General features: G+C 62.9%; 2 protein-coding genes across 2 annotated transcripts in view; one reads left to right on the top strand and one right to left on the bottom strand.

The window, feature by feature from the left end:
• The window catches only part of C24H7orf50 (chromosome 24 C7orf50 homolog), a 68,046-nt gene that overhangs the window by 32,210 nt on the left and 17,092 nt on the right, over window positions 1-18,744 (bottom strand). The window lies entirely within an intron of this gene.
• GPER1 (G protein-coupled estrogen receptor 1) lies at window positions 8,171-9,373 on the top strand. The gene has a single exon (XM_004598129.3). It carries the CDS (start codon window positions 8,308-8,310, stop codon window positions 9,361-9,363), a length of 1,056 nt encoding a protein of 351 aa, XP_004598186.2. The 5' UTR covers window positions 8,171-8,307; the 3' UTR covers window positions 9,364-9,373.

Raw genomic sequence — 18,744 nt, 5'->3', positions numbered from 1 at the left:
ACAGGGGTGTGTGTGGGAGAGCCGGGGCTGTGCTGGTGTGCAGCGCTGATGGAACAGGGGTGTGTGGGGGAGAGCCGGGGCTGTGCTGGTGTGCAGTGCTGATGGGACAGGGGTGTGTGGGGCAGAGCCGGGGCTGTGCTGGTGTGCAGTGCTGATGGGAACAGGGGTGTGTGTGGGAGAGCTGGGGCTGCACCAGCAAGCAACACTGATGGGAACAGGGGTGTGTGGGGGAGAGCTGGGGCTGTACTGGTGTGCAGTGCTGATGGGAACAGGGGTGTGTGGGGGAGAGCCGGGGCTGTGCTGGTGTGCAGCGCTGATGGGACAGGGGTGTGTGGGGGAGAGCCGGGGCTGTGCTGGTGTGCAGCACTGATGGGAACAGAGGTGTGTGGGGGAGAGCCGGGGCTGTGCTGGTGTGCAGCGCTGATGGGAACAGGGGTGTGTGGGGGAGAGCCAGGGCTGTGCTGGTGTGCAGCGCTGATGGAACAGGGGTGTGTGGGGGAGAGCCGGGGCTGTGCTGGTGTGCAGTGCTGATGGGAACAGGGGTGTGTGGGGGAGAGCCGGGGCTGTGCTGGTGTGCAGCGCTGATGGAACAGGGGTGTGTGGGGGAGAGCCGGGGCTGTGCTGGTGTGCAGTGCTGATGGGAACAGGGGTGTGTGGGAGAGAGCCGGGGCTGTGCTGGTGTGCAGTGCTGATGGAACAGGGGTGTGTGTGGCAGAGCCGGGGCTGTGCTGGTGTGCAGCGCTGATGGAACAGGGGTGTGTGTGGCAGAGCCGGGGCTGTACTGGTGTGCAGCGCTGATGGAACAGGGGTGTGTGGGAGAGAGCCGGGGCTGTGCTGGTGTGCAGTGCTGATGGGAACAGGGGTGTGTGGGAGAGAGCCGGGGCTGTGCTGGTGTGCAGTGCTGATGGAACAGGGGTGTGTGTGGCAGAGCCGGGGCTGTGCTGGTGTGCAGCGCTGATGGAACAGGGGTGTGTGTGGCAGAGCCGGGGCTGTACTGGTGTGCAGCGCTGATGGAACAGGGGTGTGTGGGAGAGAGCCGGGGCTGTGCTGGTGTGCAGTGCTGATGGAACAGGGGTGTGTGGGAGACAGCCGGGGCTGTGCTGGTGTGCAGCGCTGATGGAACAGGGGTGTGTGGGGGAGAGCCAGGGCTGTGCTGGTGTGCAGCGCTGATGGAACAGGGGTGTGTGGGGGAGAGCCGGGGCTGTGCTGGTGTGCAGCGCTGATGGGAACAGGGGTGTGTGGGAGAGAGCCGGGGCTGTGCTGGTGTGCAGCGCTGATGGGAACAGGGGTGTGTGGGGGAGAGCCGGGGCTGTGCTGGTGTGCAGCGCTGATGGGACAGGGGTGTGTGGGGGAGAGCCGGGGCTGTGCTGGTGTGCAGTGCTGATGGAACAGGGGTGTGTGGGGCAGAGCCGGGGCTGTGCTGGTGTGCAGCGCTGATGGAACAGGGGTGTGTGGGAGAGAGCCGGGGCTGTGCTGGTGTGCAGCGCTGATGGGACAGGTGCATGGCCCCCTATGTGACAATGGAGAAGCTTGACGACACAGACAACTCCCTTCAACTGCACGGCCAGGTCACCATCAGCCCTGAGGGTACAAGCCTGCCAGCCTTCAATGCTGCGGCAAAGTTTGGCTGACAAAATCTTGCTGAGATAAAAGTTGGGTATTTGCGGGCTGTGTTCTGTGCTTGTTCTCCTTTCCCGAGATGGCAGTGAGCTCCTGCCCGCTGGGTCCTCCCCAGATGCCCACAGTGGCTGGGACTGGGTGGGACTGGGGCACATGGGCTCCACCCTGGTCTCCCCATGGCTGGGGCTGGGTGGGACTGGGCACACGGGCTCCACCCTGGTCTCCCCACAGCTGGCAGAGACAAGCACCTGGACCCAGGCTCACCAGCAGGGACTGGGACGCCAGCCGGCTGCCCACTGGGGATGCTGGTGTACATGCAGTGGCTTAACCTGATGTGCCACAACGCCAGCCGGTCAACTGCCTGGTCCAAAAGATTGTTTTATAGAACCTTACAATCCCCACTGCAGCTCTGAGGCCATCACATGTAGCACAAAGCAAAGGGGAAAGCTCAGAGGCGACGAGGCAGCTGTGCGGGACACCCGCGGGTGTGCAGGCAAGTCGACGGCACACAACACAGACCACAGACTGCCACCCCTCGTGCCTGCTGGGTGTGTGAGAGACCATGTGGGGAAGGTGCTCGGGCCCTGGAGCACGCCCCACTGCCTGTGGGCAGAGAAGGACAGCCGTGGGGCGCCTCCCCCAGGCCTGCACCAGGTACATCACTCCAGTCACCGTCACGTAGCTTCTAACGATCAGAATCATCGCCAATGCCACACACACCAACCCTCGCATCTCTCCTGGATTCGCTGGTTTCTCTAGGAAACCTGTCTGCAGACACTGTACTCCTGGAGGCCAGCCAGGGCTGGCAAGCAAGAAATGCCAGAGCCAAGTGGGGCCAGTAGGTCCCAAGCCCAGAGCGAGCACCTCTGGTACTGAGCCCCCCTCCCCCGGAGTGAGCACTGCAGCAGGGCTCCTGGGACTGACGCCCCTGGTATGGCATCCACTCCATGCTACAATACTATGGCAGATCCAACTCTCTCTTTGCTGGACAAAGCCTTGAGGTGACCCTGGCAAGGAGCCTGCTAGTCTGAGAGTCGGCAATCCTATCGTCTGGGGCTAAGGCACCTTTATCCAAAGGGGCATTTCAACTTAACACAAGGCGGGCCTGCAGGAGCTGTATCCAACCGAGGAGGTCACAGTAACACCCAGTGGCCATGAGTCCGTCCCTGTCACACCACACAGTGGCCGTGGGACCCATCCGTGTCATGATCCCACTCAGCGGCCACAAGCCTGTCCCCGTCACGACACCAGCAGGCAGTGGGCCCCATTCCCATTATGTCACCAGTGGGTGGCTGTGAACCCCGTCCCCATCATGACCCCACCGAGCGGCCACAAGCCCGTCCCCGTCACGACACCAGCTGATGGCCATGAACCCTGTCCTAATAGCTGCTCCTTCTCACCCCGCCCTGCCTCTGTCCCCCGGAAGCAGCCAGCTGTCCCTGCCACACCTGGGCCAGCCTGGACCCCACCATGCTGTCAGCCCTCCTCACCACTGCATGCCTGTGACAAGGATGTAGTTCCCTCACGGCACTCCCTTGGGGCCCGGTGTGCCCATCTTAGCTCCCTGTAACTACATTACGACGGCTACAGCCCCAGCCCGCCTGTCTCAGGCCCACATGGGCAGATTAAAGGTTCCCGACAGGACCCAGCGCAGTGGCGTAGCGGCTAATGTCCTAGCCTTGCACGCGCTGGGATCCCCTATGGGTGCTGGTTCTAATCCCGGCAGCCCTGCATCCCACCCAGCTCCCTGCTTGTGCCCGGGGAAAGCCTTGGGACGCTGTACCCGTGTGGGAGACCCAGAAGCTCTTGGCTACCACAGTCAGTGTGGCCCAGGCCTGGCCACTGTGGCCGTTGAGGGAGTGAACCAAAGGACAGAGCAGTCCTTCTCTCTCTCAGCAAATCTTTCAAATAAATATAAATAAATCTTTTAAAAGCAACAAACCCAATCACAAAAATATAAAACGGTGTTTTCTCAAATAAAAAATTGTTTTAAATTGGCAGTAGGATCTTTTCTTCATCCAAAAGCTTTTTTTTTTTTAAAGATTTATTCATTTTATTACAGCCAGATATACAGAGAGGAGAGACAGAGAGGAAGATCTTCCGTCCGATGTTTCACTCCCCAAGTGAGCCGCAATGGGCCAATGCGCGCCGATCCGAAGCCGGGAACTGGAACCTCTTCCGGGTCTCCCACGCGGGTGAAGGGTCCCAATGCATTGGGCCGTCCTCAACTGCTTTCCCAGGCCACAAGCAGGGAGCTGGATGGGAAGTGGAGCTGCTGGGATTAGAACCGGCGCCCAGATAGGATCCCGGGGCTTTCAAGGCGAGGACTTTAGCCGCTAGGCCACGCCGCCGGGCCCCATCCAAAAGCTTTTAAAAGGGCCCCAAATGTGTCCTATCTAAACAGCCATGGGGCCGGGCATCTGACGCCCAGCTTCCTGGTGTCATGCACCCTGGGAGGCAGCAGTGGTGGCTCCAGCGCTGGGCCCTTGCCCCCAACACGGCGGCCCTGGACGGAGCCTGCCCCCGGCACGGGGGCCCTGGACGGAGCCTGCCGCTGGCATGGGGCCCTGGACGAAGCCTGCAGTCGGCACGGGGGCCCTGGACACAGCTCCAGCTCTGTCCTGCTTGCCCCGTCCCAGCTCCTGAGAGGTGTGGGGCAAGCTGGGCCCTTGCCCCTGGTACAGGGGCCCTGGACAGAGCCTGCCACTGGCACAGGGGCCCTGGACGGAGCCTGCCCCCTGGCACAGGGGCCCTGGACGGAGCCTGCCGCCGGCATGGGGCCCTGGATGCAGCCCCAGCTCTGTGCTGCTTGCCTGGTCCCAGCTCCTGAGAGGTATAGGGTAAGCTGGGCCCTTGCCCCTGGCACAGGGGCCCTGGACGCAGCCCCAGCTCTGTCCTGCTTGCCCGAGAGGTGTGGGCAAGCTCCCTACCTGTTGCTACATCTCTTCTCTCTGCTTTCCAAACAAGTAACTTCTGGGGGAAATGAAATGGGCTCTATTCTAATTAAAGTCAGTGGTAGGGAACAAGGCTCCAGGCCCCAGCCCAGGCCCTGTGGAGGGGAGCGGGCGCTGCTCCCGGGCCCCATGGTGGTTGTGCCCGCAGCCTGCAGGGAGCCCACTGAGAGTGGGAGCAAGAGGACAGCAGACCTCCGGCAGAGACAAAGGAGAAGCGCCTATCGGGGTGGGAGGGTTCCAAGGAGCACGGCTCCGGGACCACTGGTGATAGGGCTGCAACACAGACCCAGGCCCCCCACCCTATCCCCCGGCTCTGCGCTGAGAGCTCCTGCTGCCACAGCATGTCCCTCACGGAACCAAAGTGTCCACACTGATCCCGGCAGCCGCTGGGGGGTCCCTGCTGTCCCCTGCTCACATGTGGCCAGGGCCCTGGTGTCACCACGAACTTCAGTCCCACACTGGGAGGTGAGGCTCACCTCTGTGTACGCCACCAGGGCCAGCACACCCCCCCAGGCACCCTTGTCCAGCAGCACGGCATGGTTGGGGAGCACCTGAGAGCCCATGGGGAGCCTGGGAGGGCACAGAAGCCATGAGGCACGGGCTGGCGACAGCAGGGACTGGCTATTTTTACATGTCATGCCTTGGCTATTTCAAGGCTTGAAATTTTATTTTATTTATTTAATTCAAGAGGAAGTTGTATTTTTCTTATGACTCATTTCTTCAAAATGCCGTCTGGGGCATTTTAAGGTGGAAATCATCCTGACTTTGGAGCTGGCCAGAGCCTAGCTCTGGGGATAGGCATCGGGCCACGCTGGGGCACCTGCACTCAAGCACCAGCTCACGCGGCTGGCTCCCTGAAGGAGCTCCCACTCCAGCCAGAGCTGCTGCAGGCTTCTAGGGCAGTGACCAGTAGACAGAAGATCTCCATCTCCTTTGAGACCTTCTACCTCGCCTGCACCACAGCGGACCTTCAGCGCTGTTTCCCCCAGAAGACAGACCACAATTCTCCACAGCCTGCCCAGGCAGCATCCCGCAAGTGTGATGCGGGGCTGGGACGTTGGACAAGGACCCAGCGGGGGTGGGAGGAACCAAGGGGCAGGCGCTACAGCAGAGCTCCATGCGCTGGAGCTAGGCACGCAGGGCGCTGTGGTCCTCCGAGACCTGGGCAGAGTGCTGGGGACTGAGGGTAAAATCCAAGCCACGAACTGATGGGCCCTCGGAGGAGGCCAGGCAGTCCCGGCCCAGGGAAGGGCTGTGCAGAACCACTACACTGATTCCTAACTTCTTGCCAGAAGGCTCTGTGTGGCACCGCTCGGTCACCGTGTCCCAGAGAAACGACACCCATCCTGTGCCAACTTGGACAAGAACTGCAGCAGTGAGCAGAGAAAACGCTGGGGCTGGAAACGCCCTAAGCCGCCCTCCTGGGACCCAGCTCGTGGCCACAGGCACAAAGAGCTGGCAAAAAAATGGTTAAAGGCCAGAAAGAGGCGTCCCTGGTGAGCAGCGAGGCAGGGGGCTGGGAGCTTCTAAAGCCAGCCCACACGGGCAGGCGCCCAGACACGCAGGGCAGGCGCTGGAGCTGGCAGGGAGCAGCAGGCGCTCCCTCCTCCTGGAGCCTCCCAAACCCCACGCAAGGGACCACACCACACACACACACACACACACACACACACAGGACTCCAGTGTGGCAGGACTGAGTCCCGGGTCTGGACATGACATCCAGAATCTGCCCAGAAGCCAGGAAACGCCAGTGACGCCCAGGTAAGCCCAGTCCCCATGCTGGGGTCTCACTGAGGCCGGGGTCCTGCCAGGGGGATGGCAGGACAGGGGAGTGCAGCATCCAGGGCACCCTGGGAGAGGAAGCGCCTGGACGGGGCTGGTTCGCCCTCCATGAGCTCGCCCACTGTCAGCCACCCAGCTCTGCCTGGGACCTGGCACCTGAGTATCCACTGCAGCCCAGGCAGGCGGGGCTGACACTCCTCTAGCCGTGCTCCAAACAGGACAAACAGGGCCGTGAGCCGCAGGACCTCAGGCGCTGTCCCCACTCCCACCCAGCCCGCCTTGGTAATGGCCGTGAGCCACAGGACCTCAGGCGCTGTCCCCACTCCCACCCAGCCTGCCTTGGTAATGGCCGTGAGCCACAGGACCTCAGGCGCTGTCCCCACTCCCACCCAGCCCGCCTTGGTAATGGCCGTGAGCCACAGGACCTCAGGCGCTGTCCCCACTCCCACCCAGCTTGCCTTGGTAATGGCCGTGAGCCGCAGGACCTCAGGCACTGTCCTCACTCCCACCCAGCCCGCCTTGGTAATGGCCGTGAGCCACAGGACCTCAGGCGCTGTCCCCACTCCCACCCAGCCTGCCTTGGAAACAGTGTACAGTAGTGAGCAGAGACCCCAGGGACATGAGAAGTCAGTAATGACCTTGTGCCCCCACCCTATTTATCCCACAAACTTAAGCAAGAGAAGGCGCAAGGGCCCAGGGTCTGCTGGCTTTTCAGCTGTCTCTAAAGCAAGCCTGACACGTCCCAGAGGTCCCACATTTAAGCAGCGAAGCCAGGAGTTGGTGCAGTTTCTAAAATGAAGTCCAGAGGCCGCCAGCGTCACAACGGCTGCTCTTGACAGCCTGTCCCACAGAGGAGCCCGGTCACCCGGAAGCCCTGCTCTGGCCTGGGACGCAGGGTGCAGGGCCCTGCGAGCCACCACTGCCACGGGGCAGGGAGGGTCCTTTCCCGGCCCCTCCGGTTCAGGAACAGGCCAGCCTCCCCGAGGTCTCAGATCCCCATGACGGAGCAGGTTGTCTCTTCCACGTGGGGGTCCACACTCGGCACGTTCCCCCTGCTCAGTGCCTGCACAGGACTGGAGGGCACCCCCGGCCCCCACCCCCAGCCAAGCACCCTGGCTGTGTCCAAGATCTTGGAGGAGCATTGCGAAGTCAGCAGCCCGGGCTCTACCGCGGGCAGCATAGCAGGCTGGGTCCACTTCAGCCCTTACCCTCACTCTTCCCTTCGGGCACCCAAGCACAGGGCTGGTGCCAGCAAAACGCCAACCGCCTTCGCAAAATGACTAAGAGAAGGTCCCCCACGCGGAGCCCGCCCCGTGGCCGGCGCACTCGTCTCCTAAGCCACGAGCCCACCGTACCAGAGTGCTCTCTGAGCCTGTGACAGACTGAGCGAGGCCGACTGACTCCCAGGCTCCAACCAGCTGGGGACAAGATATGTCCCCTGCTCATTCTCCCACGTCAGCAGAAAGTTAAGCACATATTCAGTCCCCACCCCCACCCCATCACCATCCCACACAAACCTGGTGGGCCACACTGTCCTGGGGCAGGAGCTGGCTCAGCAGGGCCCCCCACTCAGGGCCTGGACTGAGCCTTGGTTCCCACCTCAGGTTGTGAAGGCAGGGAACAGTGACCCAGCCAATAGGAGCACGTGCTTGCCCCTTCCCATTGCAAACTGCCTGTCCCCTTGGCTGCTCACAGGTGCCCAAGCCGGGGGAGGCTGTCCTGGCTGCAGCTCCAAACAGGCCCAGCCGGCCTCGATGTGACCACCAGCACACGGGGTGACCCCTGTGCTCCCACCACGCCTGCCCCACGTACTCAAGGAGACATGCCCGGCTTATGGCAGACAGAGCATCTGGCCCTCCTGAAGGTGGACGCCCTGCGCGGGGGAGGCCTCCGTGGCCCTGTGGGCATGGACTGAACACTCACGGTGTGGTGCTGTGGACGCCTGGGCAGCATGCAGCACACGGCCTCCAATGCCAGCTCCCCGGAGCTCGGCGGCACGGCCCTGGGGAACCACACGGGCGAGCTGGCTGAGCAGCAGCAGTACGTCCTGGGCCTCTTCCTCTCCTGCCTGTACACCATCTTCCTCTTCCCCATCGGCTTCGTGGGCAACATCCTCATCCTGGTGGTGAACCTCAGCTTCCGCGACAAGATGACCATCCCCGACCTGTACTTCATCAACCTGGCGGCCGCCGACCTCATCCTGGTGGCCGACTCGCTCATCGAGGTCTTCAACCTGCACGAGCGCTACTACGACTTCGCGGCGCTCTGCACCTTCATGGCGCTGTTCCTGCAGGTCAACATGTACAGCAGCGTCTTCTTCCTCACCTGGATGAGCTTCGACCGCTACATCGCGCTGGCCAAGGCCATGCGCGCCGGCCTGCTCCGCACCAAGCAGCACGCCCGGCTGAGCTGCGGCCTCATCTGGATGGCCGCGGTCTCGGCCACCCTGGTGCCCTTCACGGCCGTGCAGCTGCGGCGCACGGGCGAGGCCTGCCTCTGCTTCGCGGACGTCAGGGAGGTGCAGTGGCTCGAGGTCACCCTGGGCTTCGTGGTCCCCTTTGCCATCATCGGGCTCTGCTACTCCCTCGTCGTGCGGGCGCTGGTCCGGGCCCAGCGGCACCACGGCCTGCGCCCCCGCAGGCACAAGGCCCTCCGCATGATCTTCGCCGTGGTGCTGGTCTTCTTCCTCTGCTGGCTGCCTGAGAACATCTTCATCAGCGTGCAGCTGCTGCAGCGGCCGCCGCCTGGGGCTGCACCCTGCACGCAGTCCTTCCGCCACGCCTACCCCCTCACCGGCCACATCGTCAACCTCGCAGCCTTCTCCAACAGCTGCCTGAACCCCCTCATCTATAGCTTTCTTGGGGAGACCTTCAGGGACAAGCTCAGGCTGTACGTGGAGCAGAAGACCAACCTGCCAGCCCTAAACCGCTTCTGCCATGTGGCACTCAAGGCCATCGTGCCGGACAGCACCGAGCAGTCAGAAGTACGGTTCAGCAGCGCCGTGTGAGGCCTTGCCCAGGGCCTGGCGGATGGCGAGCTGCAGCCCCCGCAGCCCCCGCAGCCCAGGGACCATCCTCCCCACAGGACACAAGGCTGGCGACCAGGGGCCAGTCGGCTCCTCTGAGGGGCGGAAGGTGCAAGGCAGAGGCAGCTGCGGACCGGCAGGAGGGCGGTGGGCGTCCCAGCCCAGCTGTGAGGCAACAGCAGGCGGGCACCATGGAGCAGCGGGCAAAACGCTCACCTGCGATGACCCCATGCCTGTGAGCTGTGCCCGGGGTGCTCGGCTGGCACCTTGCAGCCGCCAGGAAAGCATCCCTTAGCCATCCAGTAGGCACCCACCCCGAAGCCCGTTCATGGCAGCCAGCTGCTGGGCCACCCGAGTGGGGGCCGCCACAACTGCACACGCCGTACAGCAATGGGATGTGACATGGGAGCGTCTCATTAAAACGTGTATAACTTGGCCAGAAATGGTGGCTCAATAGGTAAATCCTCACCTTGCACGCGCTGGGATCCCATATGGGCGCCAGTTTTAATCCCGGCTGCCCTGCTTCCCATCCAGTTCCTTGCTGTGGCCTGGGGAAGCAGTCGAGGACGGCCCAAAGCCTTGGGACCCTGCACCCACGTGGGAGACCTGAGGAGGCTCTTGGCTCCTGGCTTCAGTCTGGCTCAACTCTGGCCGTTGTGTCCACTTGGGGAGTGAACCAGTGGATGGAGGATCTTTCCCTCTGTCTCTCCTTCTCTCATACATCTGCCTTTCCAATAAGAATAAAATCAATCTTAACCAAAAGGTACACAGCACGCGTACCTGCTGCCCGGCAACAAAGCAACCTGTGCTCACGCTTCTAAACTCTCTGAGGAGTTCCTCATGGGGTGGGGTGGACAAGAGGTACCACCTCCTCCACGAGAAAGCACCGACCCACGCTCACGGTGTGCCCACCAGGGGTCTGGCACGCAGGAGGCAGGCGAGCACTCAGGTGCCCACATCCTGCCCTGAGACAGGCACGTGCAGGTCCGACCTCCCCTCTTCCCCCCGTCCGCTCCAGCAGCCAGGCCACTTGCAGGGCCCCCACCACCTGCCCAGTTGCCAGGGACTGACGGGGCTCCAGGAAGTGGGCAGGTGGCACACATCGCAGTCTCTCTGCTCTTTCCTCTGCCGCAATGGTGGCCTGTCTACAGAGCAAGGATCTGGTGAGGAAGCAGGCAGTGACCACAGACAGACCGGGTGGGACAGGGGTTTAAGGCTGATGCTGCCCTGTGGCCGGCACACGCTCTGCTCTCCCCTGGCAGCAGGTTCTCTGCCGACGGTCACTGCTGGGCGAGCTCTTTGGAAAGCGGACCTGGGCCCACTCCGTGTGGGCACCTTAGTACCTCAAGTCATCCTTGTCCCCACACACCCTGCCGCCTGCAGGACGTCCCCACGCACAGCGCCCGCCCCTTCTCACCCACTCCCCACACCCAGCTCCTGCAGGCCGTCCCCACCCACAGGCCCCGCCCTTTCTCACCCACTCCCCACACCCAGCTCCTGCAGGCCGTCCCCACACACAGGCCCCGCCCCTTCTCACCCACTCCCCACACCCAGCTCCTGCAGGCTGCCCCCACCCACAGGACCGTCCTGCCCCTTCTAGGGCATACTGTGCGGGAAGTCTGTGGCAGGATGGCTCTGCCCTGGAGATGTGGGGTGGGACCGTGTCCACCCAGAGCCCCAAGACGTCTCCCAGCACAGCGACCTCTTCTCCAGGTAGCTCCCCACATCTGTCTGGGACCCTGTCAAGTGCAGGCCTCCAAGGTGGTGGGACAGGATCTACTCACCGTCCAAGTCCAAAGCACCACTCCTGCCTCCTTGGCCCCTGTACCCGGGCCAGATGGGGACAGGGTAGGGGACATAGCTCCCACCATCGAGCACCGGCACGCCATCCTGATCCGGGGACAGCAGAGGCACCAACCAGGGTCAAGGGCGTGGGCAGGATGAGGTCACAGCGCCTGTGGGGAAGCCACACTGAGGAGCACCCAGCAGGCCCACACCCACCCACCCTCCTCAGGCCATCGGCCCGGGAGCCAGGGCTAATCTCATTCTTTGTAGCAGGAACACTGTAAGATGAAATCAAGGCATTTTAATAGCTGCAGCTTCCTGCAGCTCAAGCTCTCCTGCGCACCATTGCTATGTAAGCCCCAGGGACGTGCAGTCACCCTGGTGTGAACACTGTACAGGCCCCTGTCATGAGCACACAGGCCCGTCACCGTGAGCACAGGCTCCTATCACCATGAGCCCTGGCCCCTGTCACCGTGAGCACACGATCCTGTCACCGTGAGCACAGGCCCCTGTCACCGTGAGCACAGGCTCCTGTCACCGTGAGCACAGGCCCCTGTCACCGTGAGCACACGATCCTGTCACCGTGAACACAGGCCCATCACTGTGAGCACAGGCCCCTGTCACCGTGAGCACAGGCCCCTGTCACCGTGAGCACAGGCCCCTGTCACCGTGAGCACAGGCCCCCGTCACCGTGAGCACAGGCCCCCGTCACCGTGCACATAGGCCCCTGTCACCGTGAGCACAGGCCCCTGTCACCGTGAGCACAGGCCAGTCACCGTGAGTACACACGCTGCTCTCATCCCACCGACCGAGCCCCAGCCGCTCGCAGGGCAGGAACGGCTAGCAAACTGCTGTGTAGCTGGCCTCTCGCAGCGCACGGTGAACACGGGACAGGGCAGAGCCCCGTGGGAGGCGATGGGAGGCACTGGCTGAGACCGCAACTTGTAAAGAACACAGAATGGACACACGCCTGCATGAAGCATGTGTGCATATGTGAGGTGTATGTTGTGTGGATGCATGCATGCTGCACTGTGAACATGCTGCTAAGTACACAAACGTGTGTCACCCCGCACAGTCCCTGGCCCTGGCCCTGTCAGCTGTGCAAGAGCCTAGACTTCAACAGGATGAAACATGAAGCCCAGGCGGCTGCAGCCCCTGTGCCCAGGCTGCCCCGACGGTCGTCTTGGGGAGGGGCCAGCCGGGCCGAGAGCTGAGGCTCTGCCAGGCGATGAGCAAAGTCAGAACCACAGGTGCGTGAGGGACAGCGGGCTGGACTCGGACCGAGAAGCCGAGGAATGAGGCTGCGCCCTGGGATGTGTGTGTCCATGCTGCAGTGCCGGCTCGAGTGCCCACCTGGAGGGAACAGGACTGGGGCACAGACCCTGATGGAGGACAGGGCTTGTGGCTTTGGCCAATCCTGAACATTGCGGGCATTTGGGGAGCGAGCCAGTGGATGGAAGATTTCGCTCTCTGGTTTGCAAATAGAAAAAAAAATTTTTTTAAGAATCCATGAGTCCATTCCAACAATAAACAGATATAAACAAACATAATTTAATCAAAACCAGCACCAAAATAATAAGCAGAGGGAACTGGGTGAATGAGAGAGGACTGGCCAGATGAGACCAGCCAGGTGTGATCTGAGGAACCCAGGGCCTGTGAGGGGAGCCCAGTGCCTGGGCACTCCAACAAGGGTGTCAAAGAGTGTGCCCAAGTCTCACCAGGAGCACACATCTGAGAAACCCAGAGCAGGGTCGGGGGCCAGGACATAGCAAAGGTGTCTGTGCTAAAGCATGGGCCATGCAGTTCAGGGAGAGAGAAGTGATCCGTCGTCAAAGGCAACACAGCCCTGAGGTGGGATCCATGGAAGGCAGGGCCGGGGTCCAGGACGTGGCCCCGAGGTGAGATCCACGGAGGGCAGGGCCGGGGTCCAGGACGTGGCACCGAGGTGGGGCCCATGGAGGGCAGGGCCGGGGTCCAGGACGTGGCCCCGAGGTGGGATCCATGGAGGGCAGGGCTGGGGGCCAGGACGTGGCCCTGAGGTGGGGCCCATGGAGGGTGAGGCCGAGGGACCAGGACAAGGCCCCGAGGTGGGGTCCATGGAGGGCGGGGCCTGGGGCCAGGACGTGGCCCTGAGGTGGGGTCCAGGAGCACAGCGGGCAGCTCCCCATGTCCACAGCGCTGACTGGAGTGGTCAGAGGCCAGGGCTCTATACCAGGTGGTCCATGACCAGACACATGTCAGTGACAAGGCGGAATGATGAGAACAGTACCAGTGGGGGCAGCCACAATAGCACAGCAAGCCCTCGCACCCGGATGCTCAGCACATCACCCACACACAGCAAGAGATGCCACACCAACTCTGCCCAAGGCCACACAACAGGTGCAGCGGCCATGGGTGCCAGTTAGGCTCAGCCACTCTACATCCAGCCCCACCTCAGGTTGGCACTCACAGTGCCCTGGGAACCTCAGGGGACTCTGGAACTCCTGGCTGTCGTCTGTTCTAACCCCATGTCTGTTTTCAAATAAAACAAAACAAACAAACAGAAAAACCCACTGAAGCACTGATCTACATGACATGAACAAGCTGTGAAGCAGGGCGCTGGGTGAGGTTCCCATTCCCTGGCATGAACCACCCACCACCCGGAGCAGGAGGGCGCTGGGTGAGGCTCCCATTCCCCGGCATGAACCACCCACCACCCGGAGCAGGAGGGCGCTGGGTGAGGCTCCCATTCCCTGGCATGAACCACCCACCACCCGGAGCAGGAGGGCGCTGGGTGAGGCTCCCATTCCCCGGCATGCACCACCCGGAGCAGGGATTCCCCCCCACGCACCACCCCGACACCATCCTGAAGGCGGCTAGGCAGCTGAGGCCACAACACGCAGGCAGTAGTGGATGGGTCAGCTGGTCTGAGTCCCCTGGGGTGTCTGTGCTGCCTGGCAGCCACAAGTCTTCCAGAAGACGAACAAGCCTGGACCTTGGGTCAGCCCAGCTTTTGCAGGAAGGCAACTGGCCCGAGTTCTCTCCTCCTGCTGCCGGAGATTCCACGGAAGGAAGTTTCCTATTGGGGATGGCTCAATGGACAATTCAGTTTACGGAGCAGAGGCCTACAACAGCAAGAAAACAGGCACTGGGGCAGCTGGGGAGGTGGTGCACGCTGAGCCCCCTCACTCTAGCCCTCTCTCCACAAAACGTTCCAACCTGCCTGGCTCAACACAAACAGCCAAGAAGCAAACTGCGCAGGAACAGGCCTCTCCGTGGGGGATGACAGGCCCTGGCCTGGTGAGTGCTGGGAAGGCCTGAACACACCCGGCCCGTCAGAGCTGCCCACACAGGCACAGAGGGTACCCGCTCCAAGGAGCCCCTCAGAGCTGCGCACACAGGCACAGAGGGCACCCACCCCAAGGAGCCAGCCCATCAGAGCTGCCCACACAGGCACAGCACCCGCCCCAAGGAACCAGCCCACATAGGCATGGCACCCGCCCCAAGGAGTTAGACCTGGCAGCCCAGCGCAAACACACCAGCAGGCATGTCTGTGTGCCCAACAGCAGCCACAGCTCACACGCCCAGCCCCGCTGTCAGCTGAGCAGCCAGAGCCGACCTGGTCACTGCCATTGTCCAGTGGGTGGGGAGCCAGTCTGGGAGCACAAAAGCCCGGAAGCCTGGCTGCTGAGAGCCCCACAGGGGCGGGTCACCTGAGGCTAAGAGCCGGGGTCGCGGGTGGGTCCCAAGTAAGCAATGTGAACACCCCGGAACATGAGGTCACCAAGAGGCAGGACACGGCCGAGTTCCACCCCGCAAGAGGCCTGAGTAACTCTGCCAGGCTTACTCTGCCTTTGGATAGCTGGCTCCATTTCTCACATGGCACCTGTCCTGCCTGCCATGACCCAATTCTCATCAACAATGAACCTGGGGTCCTGCACGGTAGCTTAGCGGCCAAAGTCCTCACCTTGCATCTGCTGGGATCCCATGTAAGCATCAGCAGATCCACTTCCCATCCTGCTCCCTGCCTGTGGCCTGGGAAAGCAGTCGAGGATGGCCCAAAGCCTTGGGACCCTGCACCCACGTGGCAGACCCGGGGGAGGCTCCTGGCTCCTGGCTTTGGATTGGCTCAGCTCTGGCTGTTGTGGCCATTAGGGGAGTGAACCATCGGATGGAAAATCTTCCTCTCTGTCCTTCTCTCCATAATGTGTGTGTGTGTGTGTCTCGAATGAACCTGCTCAGGGACACCACAGAGGCATATCAGACCAATTTTCCTACAGCGCTGGCAATTCATATGGCTGCTCCACTTCCCATTTAGCTCTCTGCTTGCCGAAAAAGCAGAGGAGGATGAAGACCTACCTTCCAGAAGCAGATCCATCTTTCCCGATAGAGAAATTGGGGGGCGGGTCCAGGCCAAGGGCCGGGCTCAGGTTGCAGTCCACCTTCCAAAGGGGACACTGGCAGCACAAATGCAGATCTGAGCATTGGGTACAATCAGAAGTCTGCAGGGGAGAGCCCAGAGCCATCTCCCCCAGCCATGCGGGGCAACACGGCACAGTGCCCTGGGCCCACACATGCACAGCCCCAGAGCTGCCTGCTGCGTACCAGCCCTGCGCTCCTGCAGGAGGCTCTGCCAGGGACAGGTGGGCAGTGTCCTGATGCTCTGGCCCCTGCTGTCCCCAGCCCTTGTGGAACACTCATGAGCACAACTCGGTCCCCCAGCAGTGAAGACAAGCAAGCCATGAGATGCCGCGTTGTTTCCTGCTGGCCTCTCCCGAGAAGCCCCGCTGGGGGTGGGCAGACAAATCACTTCTCTCCCATTAAGACGACCAGCTCCAGGCACCCACTGCCCATCTGCGCAGGAACAGGGGTGGGGCGGCCCGCCACCTGCCGTCCACGGTCCCTCAGTGCTGGCACCTGGCCCCAGCACGGAGCCCCTTGCTTCCCGTGGGAACCTCCCATGGCTGCTCCTGCCATGGCCGGAGCACTCTGGGTCGGCCCCTCTCAGCCACTTCTCACCACAGGGACTTGGTTCTGAGCATGGAGATAGCTCTGGCCTCCACCTTGAGGACCAGACCCAAGCAGCCAGGCTAAGGTGTGCTCTGAGGTTCTGAGGTGTGGGGGGGCATCTGGGCAGCAGGACCGCTGGGGCAGCTACTCACCCTGTGTGGGTGAGCATTTCCTCTGCTAGTGCCTGGTCACAGGCCGCCCTCTCTGCTCAGCAGCTGAGAATGGATGAAACAACCCAGTCTGACTGTGGCCCGAACAAGTGGCCATGCTTGGCCAGGAGGCAGATATCTTCGGGCCAAGTATGACTACTTGGCTGGATGTACAGACCCCAGCTGCCAGGTGTCATGACAGCCAGACAAGTGATAAGGCCCCCTTTCCCTAACTTCCATCTCCAGTGAGGCCTTCAGACACCTGCTGACAGAGCCAGGTCTTCAGCATAAGCTCAGGACCAACCCCCAGGCCACCATCCATGGAGGACAGCCAGAGAATATACCCCCAGGTCACCATCCACAGAGGACAGACCACACCCCCAGGCCACCATCCACAGAGGACAGTCAGAGACCACACCACCAGGCCACCATCCACAGAGGACAGACCACATCCCCAGGCCACCATCCACAGAGGACAGACCACACCCCCAGGCCACCATCCACAGGACAGTCAGAGACCACACCCCCAGGCCACCATCCACAAAGGACAGACCACACCACCAGGCCACCATCCACAGAGGACAGTCAGAGACCACACCCCCAGGCCACCATCCACAGAGGACAGACCACATCCCCAGGCCACCATCCACAGAGGACAATCAGAGATCACACCCCCGGGCCACCATCCACAGAGGACAGACCACACCCCCAGGCCACCACCCATAAGGACAGACCACACCCCCAGGCCACCACCCATAAGGACAGACCACACCCACAGGCCACCATCTATGGTGTTTGTGCCTAAGCCACATCTATGGTGTTTGTGGCCTTCCATCTGTGCATCTCAGGGTCGGCACGATGCAACATGCCACGGAAATCCTGGATTCTCAGAAGGATCTGCTAAGTCTGTGAGCCATCGTAGGGCAGGTGGGCCCAGCCCAGGCAGCTAGGGGGCCCATAGGGTCCATGTCCACTCAAAGAGGACACTGCTCTGGGAGACAGGCCCCTCCGCCCCTTGTTGGATCCACCCCTAACTTCCCATAGAGGCCCTGGGAAAAGTGGATACACACCTGAGGGGGTACAAGGATGTGGCTCTGGGAGGGAACTAGGATGGGTATGAGGGGACCCAGAGAGGAGACCAGGAAGGGATTGAGGAGACCAGGATAGGAGACCAGGAGGGGTGTGGGGGGCCAGGAAGGGTGTAGGGGGCCAGGAGGGTGTGGGGGAGCGGGAGGGTGTGGGGGAGCGGGAGGAGGTGGGGGAGCGGGAGGAGGTGGGGGAGCGGGAGGAGGGTGGGGGAGCGGGAGGGTGTGGGGGAGCGGGAGGAGGTGGGGGAGCGGGAGGGGTATGGGGGAGCGGGAGGAGGGTATGGGGTAGCGGGAAGAGGTGGGGGAGCGGGAGGAGGTGGGGGAGCGGGAGGAGGGTGTGGGGGAGTGGGAGGAGGGTGTGGGGGAGTGGGAGGGGGTGTGGGAGCGGGAGGAGGGTGTGGGGGAGTGGGAGGGGGTGGGGGAGTGGGAGGAGGGTGTGGGGGAGCGGGAGGAGGGTGTGGGGGAGCGGGAGGGGGTGTGGGAGCGGGAGGAGGGGGTAGGGGAGTGGGAGGGGGTAGGGGAGTGGGAGGGGGTGGGGGAGTGGGAGGGTGTGGGGGAGTGGGAGGAGGGTGTGGGGGAGGGGGGAGGGTGTGGGAGAGCGGGGGGAGGGGGTGGGGGAGTGGGAGGAGAGTGTGGGGGAGCCAGAGGAGGGTGTGGGGGAGTGGGAGGGGGTGGGGGAGTGGGAGGGTGTGGGGGAGTGGGAGGAGGGTGTGGGGGAGGGGGAAGGTGTGGGAGAGCGGGGGGGAGGGGGTGGGGGAGTGGGAGGAGAGTGTGGGGGAGCCAGAGGAGGGTGTGGGGGAGTGGGAGGGGGTGGGGGAGTGGGAGGGTGTGGGGGAGTGGGAGGAGGGTGTGGGGGAGGGGGGAGGGTGTGGGGGAGGGGGGAGGGTGTGGGAGAGCGGGGGGGAGGGGGTGGGGGAGTGGGAGGAGAGTGTGGGGGAGCCAGAGGAGGGTGTGGGGGAGTGGGAGGGGGTGGGGGAGTGGGAGGGGGTGGGGGAGTGGGAGGGGGTGGGGGAGGGGGGAGGGTGTGGGAGAGCGGGGGGGGGGAGGAGGTGGGGGAGTGGGAGGAGGGTGTGGGGGAGTGGGAGGAGGGTGTGGGGGAGCGGGAGGAGGGGGTGGGGGAGCCAGAGGAGGGTGTGGGGGAGTGGGAGGAGGTGGGGGAGTGGGAGGAGGGTGTGGGGGAGTGGGAGGGTGTGGGGGAGCGGGAGGAGGGTGTGGGGGAGAGGGGGGAAGGGGTGGGGGAGCGGGGGGAGGGGTGGGGGAGTGGGAGGAGGGTGTGGGGGAGCGGGAGGGTGTGGGGGAGCGGGAGGAGGGTGTGGGAGAGCAGAGGAGGGGGTGGGGGAGTGGGAGGGTGT

This window comes from Ochotona princeps, chromosome 24 (assembly GCF_030435755.1).
Source record: "Ochotona princeps isolate mOchPri1 chromosome 24, mOchPri1.hap1, whole genome shotgun sequence".
NCBI lineage: Eukaryota > Metazoa > Chordata > Mammalia > Lagomorpha > Ochotonidae > Ochotona > Ochotona princeps.
This window is presented reverse-complemented; position numbering and strand designations above follow the sequence as displayed.